Source organism: Homalodisca vitripennis, chromosome 5 (genome assembly GCF_021130785.1).
Source record: "Homalodisca vitripennis isolate AUS2020 chromosome 5, UT_GWSS_2.1, whole genome shotgun sequence".
NCBI lineage: Eukaryota > Metazoa > Arthropoda > Insecta > Hemiptera > Cicadellidae > Homalodisca > Homalodisca vitripennis.
The window spans coordinates 181,325,581-181,348,139 of NC_060211.1; the positions used below are offsets into that span (position 1 = coordinate 181,325,581).

General features: G+C 35.5%; 1 protein-coding gene across 1 annotated transcript; it reads left to right on the forward strand.

Annotated features, from left to right (window-relative positions):
- The first annotated feature begins 17,497 nt into the window (after positions 1-17,497).
- Positions 17,498-19,485, forward strand: LOC124363969 (1-phosphatidylinositol phosphodiesterase-like). Its single transcript, XM_046819237.1, has one exon. It carries the CDS (start codon positions 18,165-18,167, stop codon positions 19,203-19,205), a length of 1,041 nt encoding a protein of 346 aa, XP_046675193.1. The 5' UTR covers positions 17,498-18,164; the 3' UTR covers positions 19,206-19,485.
- The last annotated feature ends 3,074 nt before the right edge of the window (positions 19,486-22,559 follow it).

Here is a 22,559-nt window from a genome sequence, read left to right on the forward strand (position 1 = left end):
CTATCCAAGCAGCAGCCACGCTCGACGTTGCTTGATCAGGTTATCTTGCGACGCTACACTGCGCCATTAGCTCGGTTACTCGGTTAAAATTCAATTGCTTAGTAAGAAACCTCAAAAACAGTGCCACTTGTTCAAATTCTTGCTAAGATTAGTGCATCCTTTACAGAAACTCAACCAGCATTGCACCATGTGCAGTAGAACCCCTCATATGCGACCCTCAGGGGAGCGAGCCATACTAGAAACAAAAAAATTGGATAACCCGAGGAGCAAAAACCTTTATTCCGAGCAAAAAGTCTATGTATTTTACAAAACTACTAGTACATTAATATACATACAGTATTAGGGAAATAACTTTCAACTCAAATGAAAGTATGTACCGTATTGTATACAGTAATTTACTTCCGGACATGGTATACAACGGTAATAACGGAGTGGTATTATCGTTTGATAACTGAAATAAGCAGATACGGTTGGGCGTCCCAAGGAGTCACTTATATCTAGGTCGGACATACGGGTTCTTCCGTACAGTAAACAATCCATGCAAATTCGAGGCAAACTGCAATGTAAAATGGTAAAAGTATTTTGATACCAGTACGTCTTATTGCTGATTAACTTTCTAAATGAAGGTACACGAAATGACCTCATATATGAGATAGATATGCGCCGGAACTCTTAGGCGTACATTTTCTGCTGATACATTCTGGTCAATCAGAAATAGACAGAATGACGAGTTGGAAGAGCATGGGGTCAAAGGTTCTTTGGAAGTTTGGGAGCTCTGGAAATTTCCAGATCATCCAATGAATTTTCTCTGCACAGATTTCGAGTGCTACATCTGTATGAACCCAGTTCCTTTTCCGGATATACTAAAAATGATTTTGAACTCGGTGAAGTATAAGAAAATTATTAGTGAAACTTTGAGAATGTTGATGAAAGATCTGGTTGAAGAATCCAACCATTCTAGAGAACACCTTGTAAAAGTAAAAGTTTCCAAAGACACCCTGCAAGGTGAACTCGCTCTTGATTCTACGTCCTTCCAGCTTTGTGAGTTAAAGTAACTACCATAGTTATTAAGGGATTCAGAGGCGTATAGTTGATGTCATCCCACCCTGCAGCAGAATCAATAACTGATTTCAGAGCTTAATAGACAACCACTCTGGTGATCGCAGAGAGTTATTAATGTCATCAGCATAAATTTGGGCGTCACAGTTAAGGGTGGTTGTTATTTTATTGATGAAGAATAGCAAATTAACGGCCGGAATTGTAGCTTTCGAGGTTTTACTGTGTTCGTAACTAATGTTTCAGTAACAATTTTGCTCAGAATAGGTTTGATACACCTTATCAAATTATATTCAGGTTTTGTTTAAACTTAAAGTAAAAATCTGCGCTTTGGATATATATCACAATTCCTTTCATCCTTTCAAAGAGAATCCAAACTCGACGTTATGTGTTCTAATGACGAAATCGCTACCGCTTACAGATAAATGAGCTGTCGCTACGTTTTTGAATGTTTCATGAGCATTTGACAACAATATAAGAGCGTCACTATATAAAGAAGAGAACACATTCACCTTTCCGTGACAGCCCTCGTATCGTTTGCAGAAGTTATTGAACTTCTGCAACATCCAAGTCAATGCCCCGAGAAAGGGATTTATTAAGTTTGTTGGAGACGAAGCCTCAAACTGTCCAGTGACATTGCAGGTGAGATGTAAATAGTGAACTCAAATAAACTGGAAACTATAAAATCTAGGTTTGGTTTAATTCTAACACAGATACGAGTAGATATGTTCTACCATGTATCATACAAAATTAATTAATCGGAAATATTAAACATTTACAGCCGTAATTTATCATGTGGCCAACCGATGTGATGCAATAATGAATTACATACTGTACAGTCATACCATTGCATGGATATTCATAACAGATTTGTTTTGTTTTAAAATTGCTAGTACTACAAATGTCTAAATAAATAAAAGAATCTAAATAAGATTCAATAAATATACGTTGCGGTATTTATTGTTTAGTGAAGAGGTCTCTATTACTGTGTCACTGTAAACAATCAAGAATTCGATTGTTTGTAATAACAAATTGATAATTCACTGTATGTTATTGAGACCAGTCGTATGTCAAGAGATCTATTCTGTGGGTAACATCTCCAACACGCTGCAAGTCCATACAATCGGTGGTGGAGAAATATTACACGAAGTAGCCTATCAATAGTTTTAAGGGTGTACGAAGCCGATTGGATAAAGTTTTCAGGAAACGAATTTTGTGGTTAGGAAGGGCGGACACATCGTAATAACAATTAATAATTACAAGTAATAACAATTTCTATTAAACCTAACCTAACCTAACATAATATAACCTAACTTAACCTGACCTAACATAATCTAACCTAACATAATCTGACCTAACCTAACATAACCTAACCTAAGCTAACATAATCTAACCTAACTTATCTTAACCTGACTTAACCTAACATAACATAACATAACCTAACCTAACCAGGCACAACATAACATAACATAACATAACCTAACCTAACCTAACCTAACCTAACCAAACATAACATAACCTAATTTAACCTAACCTGTCCATTATACATAAACCCGTTAGATTGACGAAGACAGGGGATTTAAAAATTAACACTCATCGAGCTTTGACCACTAACTTAAATGGCGTTTAGCCATAAATATCTTAAATATACAAAGTACGTTATCACATATTAATATAGACCCTGGTTGAGGCTAAGAAATTTGAGTAACTGAGTTTAAAAAATGTCTGACCGAACTACTCCGAGATTAGGAATTCATATTTTAAAATGTATAAGTTTATATTTTATTTGAACTATAACAGACACACGGGGTGGTCTAATATTTATGAGGTAGGTGTAGTTATGACTATTAAAGGAATATGATGTACGAAACTTGTCAGTTATAATAAGTTTACTCAAATTGACACAACATTTTGAAGATAATCGCCCTTTGAAGTGTTGATAAGGATTTAACGACAATAATATTATTGTTTGATCGATTACACTTGTCCCCACTTAACACTCTGCCGGAGCATGTACTTAAAATTAAGTAAGCATTTATATTAAAGCCTGAGGCTGGTGGAGAAGACCCGCGTGAAAGGTCAAGAGTTCAAAGTTCAGCGATTGTACTGCTTCCTTATACATGAAACTGACACTGCCTGTATTTATATTTCATTTCTTCATTTCGCAAAGAAGCGATTCTAAGATTTGATATTGTATGTTTATGTATTAGTTTTTACAAATTAACTTTTGATTTTAATGTTGATTGTCAGTAGACTAATCATTTTGCTTCTGGAACGTACGGAACATATAAGGAAACATGCCGTTCTGTACTAGATATATGATGAAATTTAGAAACTATTTTGCAGTATATATATATATATATATATATAAGATTATAAGATTTATTATAAGATTTAGGTGTACATAAATTTTCAAGGTGTGCCTTGAAAACCGTTACATAGCTGGTATTGTTCTAATACAGCTTTCGGAGTAGTATTATTCCGAAATAAGATTACTCATGGAGTACGATTACTCACAAAGTTGGGTTACTTATGAAACAGGATTACTAACGAAGTAGGACTAATCACGGAGTAGGATTATTCACGAAATAGTATTACTCATAAAGTAGGGTTACTTACGAAGCAGGATTACCCACGAAACAGGAATACTCACGAAGTAGGATTACTCACGAATAATGATTAATCACGACGCAGGAATACTCGCAGAGTAGGATTATTCACGAATAAGGATTACTCACGGAGTAGGATTACTCACGGAGTAGGATTATTCACGAATAAGGATTACTCACGGAGTAGGATTATTCACGAATAAGGATTACTCACGGAGTAGGATTATTCACAAATAAGGATTACTCACGACGCAGGAATACTCGCAGAGTAGGATTATTCACGAATAAGGATTACTCACGGAGTAGGATTATTCACGAATAAGGATTACTCACGGAGTAGGATTATTCACGAATAAGGATTACTCACGGAGTAGGATTATTCACGAAATAAGGATTACTCATGGAGTAGGATTATTCACGGAGTTGGGATTATTCACGAATAAGGATTACTAACGGAGTAGGAGTAATCACGGAGTAGGATTATTCACGAATAAGGATTACTCACAAAGTAGGGTTATTCACGAATAAGGATTACTCACGAAACAGGAATACTCACGAAGTAGGATTATTCACGAATAAGGATTACTCACGACGCAGGAATACTCACGGAGTAGGATTATTCACGAATAAGGATTACTCACGGAGTAGGATTACTCACGAATAAGGATTACTCACGGAGTAGGATTATTCACGAATAAGGATTACTCACGGAGTAGGATTATTCACGAATAAGGATTACTCACGGAGTAGGATTATTCACGAATAAGGATTACTCACGACGCAGGAATACTCACGGAGTAGGATTATTCACGAATAAGGATTACTCACGGAGTAGGATTATTCACGAATAAGGATTACTCACGGAGTAGGATTATTCACGAATAAGGATTACTCACGGAGTAGGATTATTCACGAATAAGGATTACTCACGGAGTAGGATTATTCACGAATAAGGATTACTCACGGAGTAGGATTATTCACGAATAAGGATTACTCACGGAGTAGGATTATTCACGAATAAGGATTACTCACGGAGTAGGATTATTCACGAATAAGGATTACTCACGACGCAGGAATACTCACGGAGTAGGATTATTCACGAATAAGATTACTCACGGAGTAGGATTATTCACGAATAAGGATTACTCACGGAGTAGGATTATTCACGAATAAGGATTATTCACGGAGTAGGATTATTCACGAATAAGGATTACTCACGGACGCAGGATACTCACGGAGTAGGATTATTCACGGAGTAGGGTTATTCACGAATAAGGATTACTCACGACTCACGGAGTAGGATTATTCACGGAGGTTATTCACGAATAAGTATTACTCACGGAGTAGGATTATTCACGAATAAGGATAACTCACGGAGTAGGATTATTCACGAATAAGGATTACTCACGGAGTAGGATTATTCACGAATAAGGATTACTCACGACGCAGGAGTACCGTACTCATGAAGTAGGATTAATCATGAAACAGAATTCGCACTAAGTAGAAATATGATGTACCTGCAAAGCCGGTATAAAACCGCATTGGCGGTAACAACATTTTTCAGAACATTTGATAATTATCAATCTAGGACTGCAGACGATGACGTTATGGCATGTTGAGTTGGATTTCTAGTTATACTATTGTATTTCCAAAACGTCCTTAAGACTGGGAAATATTACTCTATGTTTGAAAATAGAGAGTTTGACCGCACTGGTTCATTGCTAATACCGATTTAAAATCGGCGTTATTTCAGAAAACAGATGATAAAATTTGTACCAATTATGTTGAACAATAACTTTTTAAGCACTAAATATTGAAGTAGTATTGTGTTGTAATAAAAACTTCCCCAATAACGCAAATTAAACGTAAGCTGTTATTAGTCTGCTATTAGCGAGTGGTCTACGGTGAGGTGACGGCACGCCGCCGGGCCGCGACATTCCGAAGGTCAGGGGTCGGGAAACGTGCAGCCTTGGCTGTGTCATAAAACACGTATTGATGGCGAGGGTCAGTTCGGGAGAGCTAAAATTGGACCCGCGGCTGTCGAGGAGGCGATGACTGACTTAAAAACAGATCAATCCAACTTGTTTTGACAAGTGAACCCATTTGCAAACCTCTGGAATCACGATTCCATTAATCTCTCTCTTTCCCTCCCTCTCCCCTCTCTCTCCCTCCCTCCATCCCCCCCATCTGTCTCTCTCTCTCTCTCTCTCTCTCTCTCTCTCTCTCTCTCTCTCTCACTTTATCTCTTACTATACAAATTAACGAAAATTAATGAAATATTGAACATTATTTGAATAGATACGATCATATCATCTTTGGAACAACCGAGTTTTCTAGATACAACTTAGCTATGGTGTAAAGAGTCGATTCAGTGTGAACTTTGAACTTAGCTCCGGTTTACCTTCCTCTTGGTGTAGCGTCTAGAATTTGACGCTGTCACAGACATGACTCCTGGAAATTGGAGGCATGTTCGTTTGAAGAGATAAACAAAAATCAGCGATGAAGAAGCTCAAAACAAACTCTTTACATCAGTCATCAGACACACCTACACTTCAAAATATAAAATTGTAGTTTAATTATGGTGAGTAGGTATTCTCATTGTCTCATCAGGTGCTCAATTAACATCTCTGATGTTGAATCGATGTAGGAGTCCATTTTGAGGTTTTCGTCACCTATTTTATTTGGATCTCTTCAGACGAACACGACTCCAGATTTCAGAAGTCAAGTCTGCAACAGTGTCAGATTCCAGATGCTGCGCTAACAAGAAGTTATCTGGAGCTAAACTCAACATTATTAATTCCTCTTTCCTTCTAGGCACTATTTTATATTAAAATTATCATTCTGAAATACATTATCAGCATTGATAATGGTAAAACAAGTTACTAGGCCTACTTATTAACTTGGTGCAGCCAGCTGATCGCAGACATAACCTCAAATGGTCGCCGACTAATTGATTCACAGCTGTTTATGTAGATCTAACCTGACTTTCAGCCGGACACGAACAATTGATCGCAGACATAACCTCAAATGGTCGCCGACTAATTCATTCACAGCTGTTTATGTAGACCTAACCTCACTTTCAGCCGGACACGAAGAACTGATTGCAGACATAACCTCAAATGTCTAATTCATTCACAGTTGTTTTTTTTTTTTTTTTTTTTTTTTTTTTTTTTTTTATCTCACTTTCAGCCGGACACGAACAACTGATCGCAGAGCTATGCTGGCTTCAAATGTCGCCGACTAATTGATTCACAGCTGTTTATGTGGATCTAACCTGACTTTCAGCCACAAGTACTCTAATTTGATCGCATTACACCTCAAATGGTCGCCGACTAATTCATTCACAGCTGTTTATGTAGACCTAACCTCACTTTCAGCCGACACGAAGAACTGATCGCAGACATAACCTCAAATGGTCGCCGACTAATTCATCTCAGTTGTTTATGAGAAACCGAGACTCACTTTCAGTCTGCGGACACGAACAACTGATCGCAGACATAACCTCAAATGTCGCCGACTAATTGATTCACAGTTATTTATGTAGAGGTAACCTCACTTATAGCTGGACACGAACAATTGATCGTAGACATAACCTAAAATAGTAGCCAACTAATTGATTCACAGCTGCTTATGTAGACCTAACCTCACTTTCAGCCGGACACGAACAATTGCTTGATAATTACGTCAGGTCTGAGAATAACCGTTGCGGGGGAGTCGTGAAAGCGATGGACCCCCTCTCTCTGTCTCTCTCTCTCTCTCTCTCACTCACTCACTCTACCAGTAATTTTATTATAATTGGCTCTCCTTGGCCTCCAACAAAAACTACTAGCTATCTGATCCTCCACGACTATGGCCAAGGTTGTCCACATTTTCATTTATCTCCGACCCTCCATTTGGGCTTTTATTGCTCGGTTTCGTTTGTCATATTTTTTTCTGAGGCCCTTACCCTTTTTATGTGTCGTCTGCAACATTAATTGTGGCCCGTAACAGTTAGGACCGGCTCGAATTACAGTGCCTACGGACCCCATCTTGTCACAGAGATCGTTTACTCATTGTACAAGCACACTTGTCAGTTTGTAACAAGATGTAGGCTAGTAGGTCAAAATTTGAAGACGATAGTTTATGATGTTGGAAAAGAACTTGTTTATGGTAACTAGTAAAATGGTACCTATTGTGTTTCTCGTTTTCAAAAACAATTATAATCCAATTATTTGCATAGAGCTAATTTGTATGGTATGAGCACACAGACTGATTTTTTTTATTCGATAGAAAATTTTCTCATAATGAGGAAATCAGTCGTCCGCCAATGTTTTTATTTTTAAAATTGTATTTTTCTTAGTTTCGTACACTTAACAGTTGACTAAATAGTAGAATGATCTTGAATTTTTTCCCCATAAGAACAGGTACTTAATCCACTCTTACGCCTTTAATTGTGTTCGCAACGCTATGGGAAATGTCGCATTTTAAAAATATAACTCATATACATGCAAACGCATTTTACTTTCTTTTTTTGTAAAGCGTATATGCTATTTGAGTCTTTCAACCGCTACGTGAAAGTTTGAGTTATTTTTCTGAATAACTAATAAAAATATCGAAACATGTGAAAAGCGTTTGGATACGTATGAAGTATACTTTTAAAACGATACCTTTTTTATGGTGATGGCGTAAAAGTGCATAAAGTTCAATATTATTGTTATTGGGAAAACTCAATTAATTCCCTTTCATTATTGCCGGTTAAGACCCGTAAATAAATGTTAAATCAGTGTCACCTAACCGTATACAGACCCTTACAGTTTCTTTGAATGCATTTCAGTATCTTTATCCAGTTGTCTCACTGAGGTATGAATATTATTCATGTGTTTAACATCACGATAGGACAAAATTATCGTTCCATTAAATTATATTCAAACTAGAGATTCAAATTGGAAGAAATCACCTCAAATTTCCCACACTGAGAACGTTCAAGAATTTTTTGTAAACGAAACAAATGTTAGCGTTTTGTGTATTTTATTTAATTTAGTGCTCAATTATAACGACAAATACTCATTGAATACTTTATTGTGTTTCAAATGAAAAAATCACATGACTGACATAAGAATTCTGAATCACAGGTGTGATTTTAAAAGTAAAATATTCATATTTTATTTCTTTGTTGCAAGTTTATTTTTGACGATGGATTTTGAATCACTAATACTACGTTTCGAGATCTGCAATCTGATCTCTTCTTCTCGTAAACAACTAACCTAACACATAATTATAAACTAGGTTAAAATAAACAAATCGTACCAGAGCGTTGTAGCACGCCTAAGTCAGGAATCACAACCACCATGTTGTGTGTCAACTTCACTAACTCTAAAACATGCACTAAACAAAACACTAAAAATAACCCTAATTATTAAAACTAAACTACAGAATACAGGTCACAATACGTCTGCATTTGTCGACCAACCACCTACGACAGTCGTATGATTTGTTTATCTTAACCTAGTTTATAATTTATGCGTTAGGTTAGTTATTTACTTGACGAAGAGATCAGATTGCAGATCTCGAAACGTAATGTTACTGATTTTTTGTTTCACTAAACGATGGCAAATGCCTGGAAAAATCCTATTTCCTTCATATTTTATTATTGCAATGCATTCAAAATTACACAAATAAAAACAAAATTAGGAACTAAACATCATTAGAAAATGGAGGAAACATAAATATATATATATATATATATATATATATATATATATATATATATATATATATATGTCAAATTGTATTGAAAAATAACAATATTTTTTATCTTAAAAATAATATCGACGAGCACACGCTAGCAAAAGGTCAACCTCACTCAATGATCCTCTTCCAGACACGCACCTGGGATCCTTCGACCAACCTCGCGGGTACCGATTAGTGTAGCGGTCTAGTTTGTGTTTTCTGTTACAATACACCACTACACCGAGAACTGTTCTATTTTGTTGTTGAACAGACTGTTCTGTGTCAAGTTACTGAGTAAAACTGTTAATGCCTCAGTTGTAATCTAAGGTTTTTACTGTTACCAGTGTTTCAAATATAAAAAATACCAGAGATAAATTAGTTTTGTATTTTACTCAATTCAAGCTTGTGATCTACATTACCGACACTTCAGTTTAACCATCTCCCAATAGATCTATTCTTAGATTAGAATAGGTGATTCTTCTACTTCTTGCGTAGTGCAGAATCTTCCGTATCGGTAACTAACTTGCTGCATCGAAGCCTTCTTTCTACACTGGATAAGTTTACTCATTGTTGTGTTTTGAAAACCAGTCAGGTTATATTTTCTTGTTGTTTTATTAATCATTCTGGAAAAAAGTAAAATATACTGTCTTCATAGTACAGTATATTTTAACGTTGTTAGTATAAGGTGGTTGTATACTTCTCAGCATAATCTCAGCTGTAAATCAATTTATACAATATTTATTAATCATTCCTAGTCCTTATCGAACGTATAATGTTACTTAACGTATCCTATCCGAAATAATGGTGCAGTTTGATTATTAATGGATTAGACCTGTACTTGAAAAACGTTATATTTTTTCTTATTATAATCTTAACAATTTATAATGCCATACTTAGATTTATCTCAATTTAAATATACGTCAAACAGATATTGTTATAACATTCTGCGTAAACATACCACCTCCCAGATACTAACATTTGACACAGGCCAAACCATTCCAGAAGAAACGTATTTCACTTTAATTTTATAGATGGCACTTTGTATTAGTTTCATTTTAAACATCAGAGCTTTCCATATTTGCAGGCAATTTTAATGTCAATGGCGCAGTGTAGTGGGTACTGCGGTTATCGCAAGATAACCAGATCAAGCAACGTCGAGCGTGGCTGCTGCTTGGATGGGCAACCGCTGAGCGATCCTGTCCTTGCAAGCAGCCCGGCCATTGGTGGTGGTTCGGAAGTCACCTTTAAGCTGCTGGTTCCCAGGTTAAATGTTAGAGAGGGCTTCTTAGCCCTAACTTCACCTTGTAAATTAAGACATATTTTAATTTATCACAAATTTATAAAATAATGCAGTATTTTAAACAAGGAGGGAGGTTGACCCTTGCTTGCCTCGTTCTGCCCATCTTAATAAGATTTAACTTGCGCGAATTTTGGATTTTCTGTTGCATAAATATAAAATATCTCAAAAACTATTTTTATATTTGTATCTCACCCTTATAACTTTGCATATTAAAATAACTGTTCAATAATATACTAAGCCCTTGATAGGGCTTAAGTTACATTTAACAAAAATAGTTACATTTTAACAACAAATAAAATTGTATTTTTTATTATACATGTAAGAAAAAAAAAATTCTATACCAAAATGATTTCATATTTGAACTTGATTTTATTTTCTTTAAACAAATACAGCGCCAGTTCTAAGAATAAACTATGCCTAGTTCTGTGTAATCATTCTTTCAACAACGGTATCCATGTAACAGAATTATTAAATCTCAAACACGCAAAATTAAAAACACTCTTCCTAGGTCAATGGTTATTGATGTAAAGTAAATGTATCTCAAGTTCAAAGTAGAATGAAGCTCAAACACAAAATTATGTCTCCGGCCGAAGCAATAGAAAACATTCTCTGTGCGGACATTGATGGGAATGTTTATGCATTCAGCGAACTGTCAACCGGCAAACAAATTACATTTTCCCGGTAAAGTCGGGCCCGGGGTTCACTGACCTGTATATCAGTAAGCTGTCAGGAATTATTGGTTTTGATTTCCATCAACGAATCAACAACCCCTGCGTTGTCAGACCGCTCATGAATTTTAATCGTTCGGCTCTAACTCAGCGCATGATTCTACGTTCATCCGGAATATCAGAGCCCGATATTTTGCTAGAGGTGAATTTCAGTTACTTGGGTGTTACATGTTTATAGACTTTAAAATTATATTGTTTATGTAAATATGTAGAGGTTACAAACACCATTGTTGTCACCAAGGTGATGCAGTTGATTTCCGATTGCAATATCTGTTGTTGAATTTTTAAAGTCAATTTTGGTCACCACCCTTTAAACTATTGAACAATAACTGTCTACCTATAATACATGTAATTAAATTGAAACCTCACTGTGGCTCTGTATTGAGTAAGCCGCATCTGAAAACATGACAAGTGAATAAAAGTATTGATTATTCCACGAGGAGTGGTAGGAATTTGGGACACCTATAGTCGAGCCCTAAATATTGAAGATCGTTGAAGATACGAACAATAGTTAAACAAATATAATATCCCTGAGACAAAAATATAAAAATATATCATTTAAGTTACCCAGGAAAATCAATGATTTATAGGTGATACAGCAATACTGTAAAGTCTTCATACGCCATTAACAATGGCCAAACAGTGTATTTGTACCCAGAGAAATCAATTTTACAGGTGATTCATAACAGCAATACTGTAAAGTCTTCATACGCCATTAACAATGGCCAAACAGTGTATTGTTACCCAGAGAAATCAATAATTTACAGGTAATTGATACAGCAATACTGTAAAGTCTTCATACGCCATTAACAATGGCCAAACAGTGTATTGTTACCCAGAGAAATCAATAATTTACAGGTGATTGATACAGCAATACTGTAAAGTCTTCATTACCCATTAACAATGGCCAAACAGTGTATTGTTACCCAGAGAAATCAATAATTACAGGTAATTGATACAGCAATACTGTAAAGTCTTCATACGCCATTAACAATGGCCAAAACAGTGTATTGTTACCCAGAGAAATCAATAATTTACAGGTGATTGATACAGCAATACTGTAAAGTCTTCATACGCCATTAACAATGGCCAAACAGTGTATTTGTTACCCAGAGAAATCAATAATTGACAGGTAATTGATACAGCAATACTGTAAAGTCTTCATACGCCATTAAACAATGGCCAAACAGTGTATTGTTACCCAGAGAAATCAATAATTTACAGGTGATTGATACAGCAATACTGTAAAGTCTTCATACGCCATTAACAATGGCCAAACAGTGTATTGTTACCCAGAGAAATCAATAATTTACAGGTAATTGATACAGCAATACTGTAAAGTCTTCATACGCCATTAACAATGGCCCAAAACAGTGTATTGTTACCCAGAGAAATCAATAATTTACAGGTATTTGAAACAGGCAATACTGTAAAGTCTTCATACGCCATTAACAATGGCCAAACAGTGTATTGTTACCCAGAGAAATCAATAATTTAACAGGTGATTGATACAGCAATACTGTAAAGTCTTCATACGCCATTAACAATGGCCAAAACAGTGTATTGTTACCCAGAGAAATCAATAATTTACAGGTAATTGATACAGCAATACTGTATAGTCTTCATACGCCATTAACAATGGCCAAACAGTGTATTGTTACCCAGAGAAATCAATAATTTACAGGTGATTGATACAGCAATTACTGTAAAGTCTTCATACGCCATTAACAATGGCCAAACAGTGTATTGTTACCCAGAGAAATCAATAATTTACAGGTGATTGATACAGCAATACTGTAAAGTCTTCATACGCCATTAACAATGGCCAAACAGTGTATTGTTACCCAGAGAAATCAATAATTTACAGGTAATTGATGGATACAGCAATACTGTAAAGTCTTCATACGCCATTAACAATGGCCAAACAGTGTATTTGTACCCAGAGAAATCAATTTTACAGGTGATTCATACAGCAATACTGTAAAGTCTTCATACGCCATTAACAATGGCCAAACAGTGTATTTGTACCCAGAGAAATCAATTTTACAGGTGATTCATACAGCAATACTGTAAAGTCTTCATACGCCATTAACAATGGCCAAACAGTGTATTATTACCAGAGAAATCAATAATTTACAGGTGATTGGATACAGCAATACTGTAAAGTCTTCATACGCCATTAACAATGGCCAAACAGTGTATTGTTACCCAGAGAAATCAATAATTTACAGGTGATTGATACAGCAATACTGTAAAGTCTTCATACGCCATTAACAATGGCCAACCAGTGTATTGTTAACCAGAGAAATCAATGATTTACAGGTGATTGATACAACAATACTGTAAAGTCTTCATACGCCATTAACAATGGCCAAACAGTGTATTGTTAACCAGAGAAATCAATGATTTACAGGTGATTGATACAACAATACTGTAAAGTCTTCATACGCCCATTAACAATGGCCAAACAGTGTATTGTTACCCAGAGAAATCAATTATTTACAGGTGATTGATACAACAATACTGTAAAGTCTTCATACGCCATTAACAATGGTCAAACGGTGTATTGTTGCCCAAGAGAAACCAATGATTGACAGGTGGACACAGCAATATTGTAAAGCATTTATTCGCCATTAACAATGGCCAAACGGTGTATTGTTACCCAAGAGAAACCAATGGTTGACAGGTGACACAGCAATATTGTAAAGCATTTATTCGCCATTAACAATGGCCAAACGGTGTATTGTTACCCAAGAGAAAACCAATGATTGACAGGTGACCACAGCAATATTGTAAAGCATTTATTATTCGCCATTAACAATGGTCAAACGGTGTATTGTTGCCCAAGAGAAACCAAATGATTGATAGGTGACACAGCAATATTGTAAAGCATTTATTCGCCATTAACAATGGCCAAACGGTGTATTGTTACCCCAAGAGAAACCAATGATTGACAGGTGACACAGCAAATATTGTAAAGCATTTATTCGCCATTAACAATGGCCAAACGGTGTATTGTTGCCCAAGAGAAACCAATGATTGACAGGTGACACAGCAATATTGTAAAGCATTTATTCGCCATTAACAATGGCCAAACGGTGTATTGTTACCCAAGAGAAACCAATGATTGACAGGTGACACAGCAATATTGTAAAGCATTTATTCGACATTAACAATGGCCAAACAGTGTATTGTTACCCAGAGAAATCAATGATTTACAGGTGATTGATACAACAATACTGTAAAAGTCTTCATACACCATTAACAATGGCCAAAACGGTGTATTGTTACCCAGAGAAATCTATGATTGACAGGTGATTGATACAGCAATACTGTAAAGTCTTCATACGCCATTAACAATGGCCAAACAGTGTATTGTTACCCAAGAAATCAATGATTTACAGGTGATTGATACAGCAATACTGTAAAGTCTTCATACGCATTAACAATGGCCAACCAGTGTATTGTTACCCAGAGAAATCAATGATTTACAGGTGATTGATACAGCAATACTGTAAAGTCTTCATACGCCATTAACAAATGGCCAAACAGTGTATTGTTACCCAGAGAAATTAATGATTTACAGGTAATTGATACAGCAATACTGTAAAGTCTTCATACGCCATTAACAATGGCCAACCAGTGTATTGTTACCCAGAGAAATCAATGATTTACAGGTGATTGATACAAGCAATACTGTAAAGTCTTCATACGCCATTAACAATGGCCAACCAGTGTATTGTTAACCAGAGAAATCAATGATTTACAGGTGATTGATTACAACACAATACTGTAAAGTCTTCATACGCCATTAACAATGGCCAAACAGTGTATTGTTACCCAGAGAAATCAATAATTTACAGGTGATTGATACAGCAATACTGTAAAGTCTTCATACGCCATTAACAATGGCCAAACAGTGTATTGTTACCCAGAGAAATCAATAATTTACAGGTGATTGATACAGCAATACTGTAAAGTCTTCATACGCCATTAACAATGGCCAAACAGTGTATTGTTACCCAGAGAAATCAATAATTTACAGGTAATTGATACAGCAATACTGTAAAGTCTTCATACGCCATTAACAATGGCCAAACAGTGTATTGTTACCAGAGAAATCAATAATTTACAGGTAATTGATACAGCAATACTGTAAAGTCTTCATACGCCATTAACAATGGCCAAACAGTGTATTTGTACCCAGAGAAATCAATTTTACAGGTGATGATTCATACAGCAATACTGTAAAGTCTTCATACGCCATTAACAATGCCAAACAGTGTATTGTTACCCAGAGAAATCAATAATTTACAGGTAATTGATACAGCAATACTGTAAAGTCTTCATACGCCATTAACAATGGCCAACCAGTGTATTGTTAACCAGAGAAATCAATGATTTACAGGTGATTGATACAACAATACTGTAAAGTCTTCATACGCCATAACAATGGCCAACCAGTGTATTGTTAACAGAGAAATCAATGATTTACAGGTGATTGATACAACAATACTGTAAAGTCTTCATACGCCATTAAACAATGGCCAAACAGTGTATTGTTACCCAGAGAAATCAATTATTTACAGGTGATTGATACAACAATACTGCAAAGTCTTCATACGCCATTAACACATGGTTCAAACGGTGTATTGTTGCCCAAGAGAAACCAATGATTGACAGGTGACACAGCAATATTGTAAAGCATTTATTCGCCATTAACAATGGCCAAACGGTGTATTGTTACCCAAGAGAAACCAATGATTGACAGGTGACACAGCAATATTGTAATCATTTATTCGCCAGTAACAATGGCCAAACGGTGTATTGTTGCCCAAGAGAAACCAATGATTGACAGGCAATGATGTTACAGGTGACACAGGAATACTGTAAAGCCTTCATACGCCATTAACCAGGTCAAACAGTGGATTGTTAATTATTTACAACAACAATAATTAACATATGTAAAGCCTTTATGTGTAATTAACCAGGGACAAACAGCGTAATGTTATCCAGAGATATCAATGATTGACAGCTGACACCTGTAGTAGCATATACGAGGCTGGTGGGGAGAGCTTTCACCAGGAAACAACCAGAGTATTCAAGTTATATCTTCGTGTGTTGAACATACCAAAAAATCACGAAAATACAACCATTTCACTCTGGTTACTTGTTATCTCCTCAATTAGTGTTAAAAATGTATAATTGTCCTTAAATATACGTAATTTTGAAAAATTTTGAAATTTTAACTGGATAAGAAAACTTGTGATCTTTCAGTCTGCTAATGTAAGTAATCTTTATTTATAGGCATATCTTAAGAATATTTCACAACAGAAAATGGAATTTGATCATTCATTATGATATTAATACTTAGCCGTGATGTTTCTCACTTATTCAAACTAAACATTAAAAACCATTTATATAAGGAAAACTTATAAACAATACAACTAACAATATTTATACAACTAGAATTTGTGGTATGTTTGAAAGTGCTAGGTTTAGTCGATTAATGGTTTTGCTAATGTCACATTTACCATTTAAGATAATTTAGAATACTTCTATCAGGCTAATGGGAGGGGAGATACGGGGTAAGAACGTAAAAACTAAGAAACTAATACTTATTTCAAAACTTTTCCTACGTAAATGTAACATTCAATTGTTAAGTTATTGACCTCAGATTTGTGTTAATTATAGGAGAGAGAATGTTGATATTTCCCAAAAATCTTAATAACTAATGTGCTTTCTCCATGCTCCAAGCTTTAGCTAGTAGCTTAGAAAAGTTTAACACTGCTCCAAGTATTGAAACAAAACTTAATAATATCGAAGAGCAGTTTTTAAATTTTTTGATGCGCCGGCATGTTGCGCTCAAGACAACATGAAACTTACTCAATATTTATTGGCTGAGCGGTAGCGAAGCCTATTACTTGTGGGAATAAAATAAAATATAATTTTTGTCAGTCTGTCTATCTAGGTACCTGTCTGTCTGCACAATACCTGAAACCTGAAAACTAATTTACCTGCAGGCATGATATTTTGCATAAGGCGTCTTTTATATTATAAGCAAAATTTAGTTCGATAATGGTGCACGTCACTCCATGGGTTCTGGCTGAGCGTTAACAATTATTTTTACATTGGTCTTGTGGGTAACCACGATGGCAACAAGAAAATAGCAGAATAAAATCTTTTTACCAACTATATACTGAGTGCAATCATACTAGATTTTATCAAATGACATTAACACGTGTGGACTGTTCATAAATAAAAAATAGAGTAAAACTCAGTATTGGAGACAAGATCTGATTCCAGATGATTTTTTGAATTCTAGTACTCTTCCCTACCTGACCGTTACTATTATTATTAAAACACTGCCATGACACCAAAATCAATGACAGATATATCTTGATAAAGATCATCTGCAGGCTTAAAATCTTGCACGAAACTGCATAAACAACATTGTGTTCTGTGATGGTGCATGTCTAAGCACGAAATTTGGCTGAGCGTCATTGAAGCACCTTAATAGGCAGGCATAATTTCTTTATTATCTGCCAAGGGTGGTACAAGTTTCTTTTCTGTATGTCTGCCAATTTAACTACAGGTCATCTTGAGGATGGAATTGGCCATAGGCTTGAAATTTTGTCTGCAGCCTCACAGAAGCCTGTAGTGTAGCGTACTCCTACCTTATAATTGATAAATTTACAGTTTAAAACTTGTTTCAGGTGACTCAGCTGGTTGCAGAAATCTACAAACCAAAATTCAGACAAGATGATCTTGAATATTCAAACCATCGTGTTTTGCAGCGGCACCATCCTTTTATCAGTCTTCGTATCTAGCCATGCTCACCGGACAGGTGCTTACATGCGAAACGCAGACGATGGTTTCAACTTCAGAACAAATTGGATGGGCAACATCCAGAACGAAGTTCGGCTGAGTGAAATTGCCATTCCTGGTACACACGACAGCTCTACATTCAAAGGCTACGGGGGTGACTCGGCGACGACCCAAGTTCTGAGTTTCGAGGAGCAGCTGAACTACGGCATAAGGTTCTTCGACATCAGAGTGAGACATTTCCAAAACGCGTTTACGCTACACCACGGCTTCGTGTACTTACATTTGAATTTCGATAACTTCTTAGAGAGCGTCGATAATTTCCTCAGGAGCAGTCCCTCGGAAACAGTACTCTTCAGATTGAAGGAGGAATACGATGCGGAAGGCAATTCAAGGAGCATTTCTGAAACACTGCAAGAGTACCTGAACAGGTACCAGGGTACCTACTTGAGGACTGACGACAGGAACATCAATTTGGGTAGTGCGCGAGGGAAGTACATCATACTCTCGGATAATTCTCAGTTCGATTCGTTCGGACTACGCTATCGCGAATCTGACATACAAGACAATTACAGTTTAGAGACCAACTTCGATTTGTACAACAAGTGGGAGAGTGTGAAGAGCCAGTTGGAAAACGCCAGGAACGGAGATCCCGGTACTTTTTACATAAATTACCTGTCGGGATCCGGGGGTTCTTTCCCGTACTTTGTGGCCAGTGGCCACTCTTCCCCTGGGACATCTGCTCCACGGCTGGCCACTGGACTGACCACGCCTGGGTTTAGCAGCTCGTACCCGGATTTCCCCAGGGTTGACTGTTTCATAGGAATCTGCACGATCGCGTTTGAGGGTACAAATATATTGACTCATGATAGAATTAGTGATTATAACAATAGCGGCAGTCGGAGGACTGTCGGAATCATTGTTGCCGATTTTCCTGGCGATTCCCTAATAGACGTCATCGTGCGTAACAACGGATAACATCAATTGTTTTGTGATCAGACTTTTAATTTCAAGAACTCATTAACATTATCTTATAGGCGTATTTAAATTTAATTTTATTGATTTAATTTAAAAGTAAACAAAGTAGATTGAGGATATACATTTAGTACTCGTAGTAAAGGCTAACTTAAAGACACTATTAGATAATCTATAAAGTAAATAGTGTAATAAAGCAGTAGCAAATACATTGTATATAATAAAAAAAATTATTGAATGTACAATTACAAATTAAGATAATGTATAGGGAAGGTAAATGCAAATAAAATAAAAATTTAAAGTAATAAATTGTGTCTTTTACTTAAAAATTAACGTATCTTCTATAATTAAATGTGGAGCAATAATATTCTGTGCTGTAAAGGCAATATTCATAAGCTACTTATCAAAGATTGTTTTGCCTTTCACGCCTTTTAATTTTATGAAAACCATTGTCCCTTATAAAAAAAATTGTGCAAACTCTATAAGATTTATATGTTTAATTAACAGCGCTAAACGATTCTATGTGTGAGACTTCTCGTCTCGATCGTTTTAACAGTAATCAGACGAGAAATCTGCATATTACGATCACCCCCATGATAAAATTTCTGGCAGGTTTTCTAAATTTTTCCGATTAAGTTCCCCAGATTCCAAAACTACTACAATCCTAAAATTAATATATGTACATACATTTAAGTAGATAATAATATGTAATATATGTATGGCTCCTCGTTCAATTTTGGAGACCAAAGAAAATCTATGTAAAATATCTGTCGTCAAATCTACATGAATAAATCCATGAAAATAAATTTCTTTTACTGTCCAAATAACACAAATTCTATTCTTTCACTGTATACCTCTATATTTACAATGAAACATGAATTAATGGACTATTAAAATGTATTTAAATCGAAAATTCAAAACAAATAAAATATAAAAATAAAACATTTAGAAATCTAAAAAATCTAAAATTTGTGTTGGATAAATCATGGTTATGAATCATGAAAGATCCCTAGACATTTAGTAAAAACTCTGTTGAGAATAAATAAAAATTGTGTTAAAATGAATGTAAAATTTATAAAACTTAAATTGCCTAATACATAAAAATATAGTGAAAAACCTGAAATTAACCCCACTTTTGAGGGGATGGCGATGTCAGTGCCAAACACTCTTTTGGCGTCAGACAAACAATTTATAACTAAAAAACATCATGAGACGATTTTACTTTTTCTTACAAGGAGGAAAAAATAGGCTTGATATATTTATTTAAATTATGGACCATGTTCAAATAAAAAAATACAAACAATTTAAAATTGTTTAAACTTTGGAATACAAAACTGTAATTTTATGTTTTTACTTTATATTTATTTGTATGCATCTTTTTTGTTCCTTATGTACATAGGAAGAAACATATCAAATTTTTAAAAATAATCAATATTAGTGTTCCACAAAATAATTCACTTTTCAAAAAACCTTAATGGGATGATTTTATGTGCTAAATGATAAAATCTGTTGACATTTTTAAATTAAAAAATTATACATAAGATTTATTTTAATTTTTTCATGTGTTGGTAAAGAAAACTTTTATTTTTTATCTTAACACATTTGTATGCAACGTTTTTATTATTCCCTATGTAAGTCGGAACAAGTATAACTTACCAAGATTAAAAAATGTAAGTATCTATAATCCTGAGTTTGACTATTCTTATATATTAGTGCAAAATATCGAAAATGTGCACTGGCATAAAAGTTATTTCTCATATTTGGAAAATGGTTTTTACCAGCTGTAACAAATCATATCAAGGCATCTGTGTTTATTTGATTTGTTATGCATAAAATAAAAATAAGTATAATGCCATATGTAAACATTTAGTAACATAATAATGAATATTCGAAAAGCTGATCGAGTTGGTTCTTGGCACTTTTCAGAAAAAAAACCCGCGGAAACACATCGAATGTTGGAACTCAAAGGGTTAAAAAAACAGGCAGGGTTTCGAAAGACAAGTCACCAGGGATGTCACAAAAAACAGCAGAGGACGTAGATCGAATACAACAGTCCGTTTTCGATGTCTCAAGAAGTCCAGAGCTAGGACAGTCCACTGGATGTCACGTAAAAGATTGGCTTTACATGCTTACAAAATTCAAATATTACATCATATTACGTTAGCATATAAACCTAAAAGAGAAGAGTTTTGTAATGTTAATAAAAAAATTATGATGTGATTTCTCTAAAAAGTTATTTTTTTCACACGAAGCAAATTTTCACATTAATGGTCACTTCTTTGTTTGAAGTTTGTTTTTGACGATGGAAGGATTGTGAAGGAAGCAGGATTTTCCGGACATTTGCCATCGTTCAGTAACTCTACGTTTCGAGATCTTCAATCTGATCTCCTCTTCAGGAAAATAACTAGCCTAACACATAATTACAAACTAGGTTAAAATAAACGAATCAGACCAGATCGTTGTGACACGCGTAAGTCAGGAATCACAACCACCATGTTGTGTGTCAACTCCATTAACTCTAAAATATGCTTTTAATAAAAACTAAACAACTCTAATTATTAAAACTGAATTACAGAATTACAGGTCATAATATGTCTGCATTCGCCGACCAACCACCACCATGTCAAATTCATGGTCATATAAATAATCATAACTATAGAATTTGGGAGTCAGAACCATCACATGGATTTGTTGAGCATGAACGCCGTTCCAAAATTTAACTTTTGGTGTATTTTGAAGTAAGATAGGTGATTAGAGCTATTTTACTTCGTAGAAAAATATGTAATTGATATAATGTAGGGGGAGAGTGGGGTAATTCTGCGCAGTGGGTAATAGTGCGCATCACTGTTTGAGACAAAACGGACATAGTAATCCGATGTCTGTGATAAGTGCTGCACCTAGCGGTTGCTATGCGAACTACTAGACAACAAACACCCGGCGCGCCACTGGCAGTTGTTAATGAGTGAGAGTGAAAGAAGTGTTTATCGTGATTTTCTTATAATTTTCTCTCATCAGGAAATAAGAAGGTAAGCCTACATCATTTCTCCAATCTAAATAATCTGTACATAGTCTTAAACTACGTTAATTTACGCGTGTTTCGGTATATGATTGGTCTTTAGATTAGTTCAGTTGCATATTTTAGGTTAGGTTTATTCGCACATGGTCGCAGTCGGGTAATGGTACGCGTTTGCGCGCCATGATTCCCCTCACACGCTTATATACAAAGGTTTGCCTAATCTTTGTTTTTCGTGGTTTTGTTCTCAGATGCCGAGAAGAAATTACATTCGAAAGGGTGATCGCCTAAAGTACTCGCCAGATGACCTAAAAAATGCTTTGCGGGCTGTCAAAGAAGAGAAA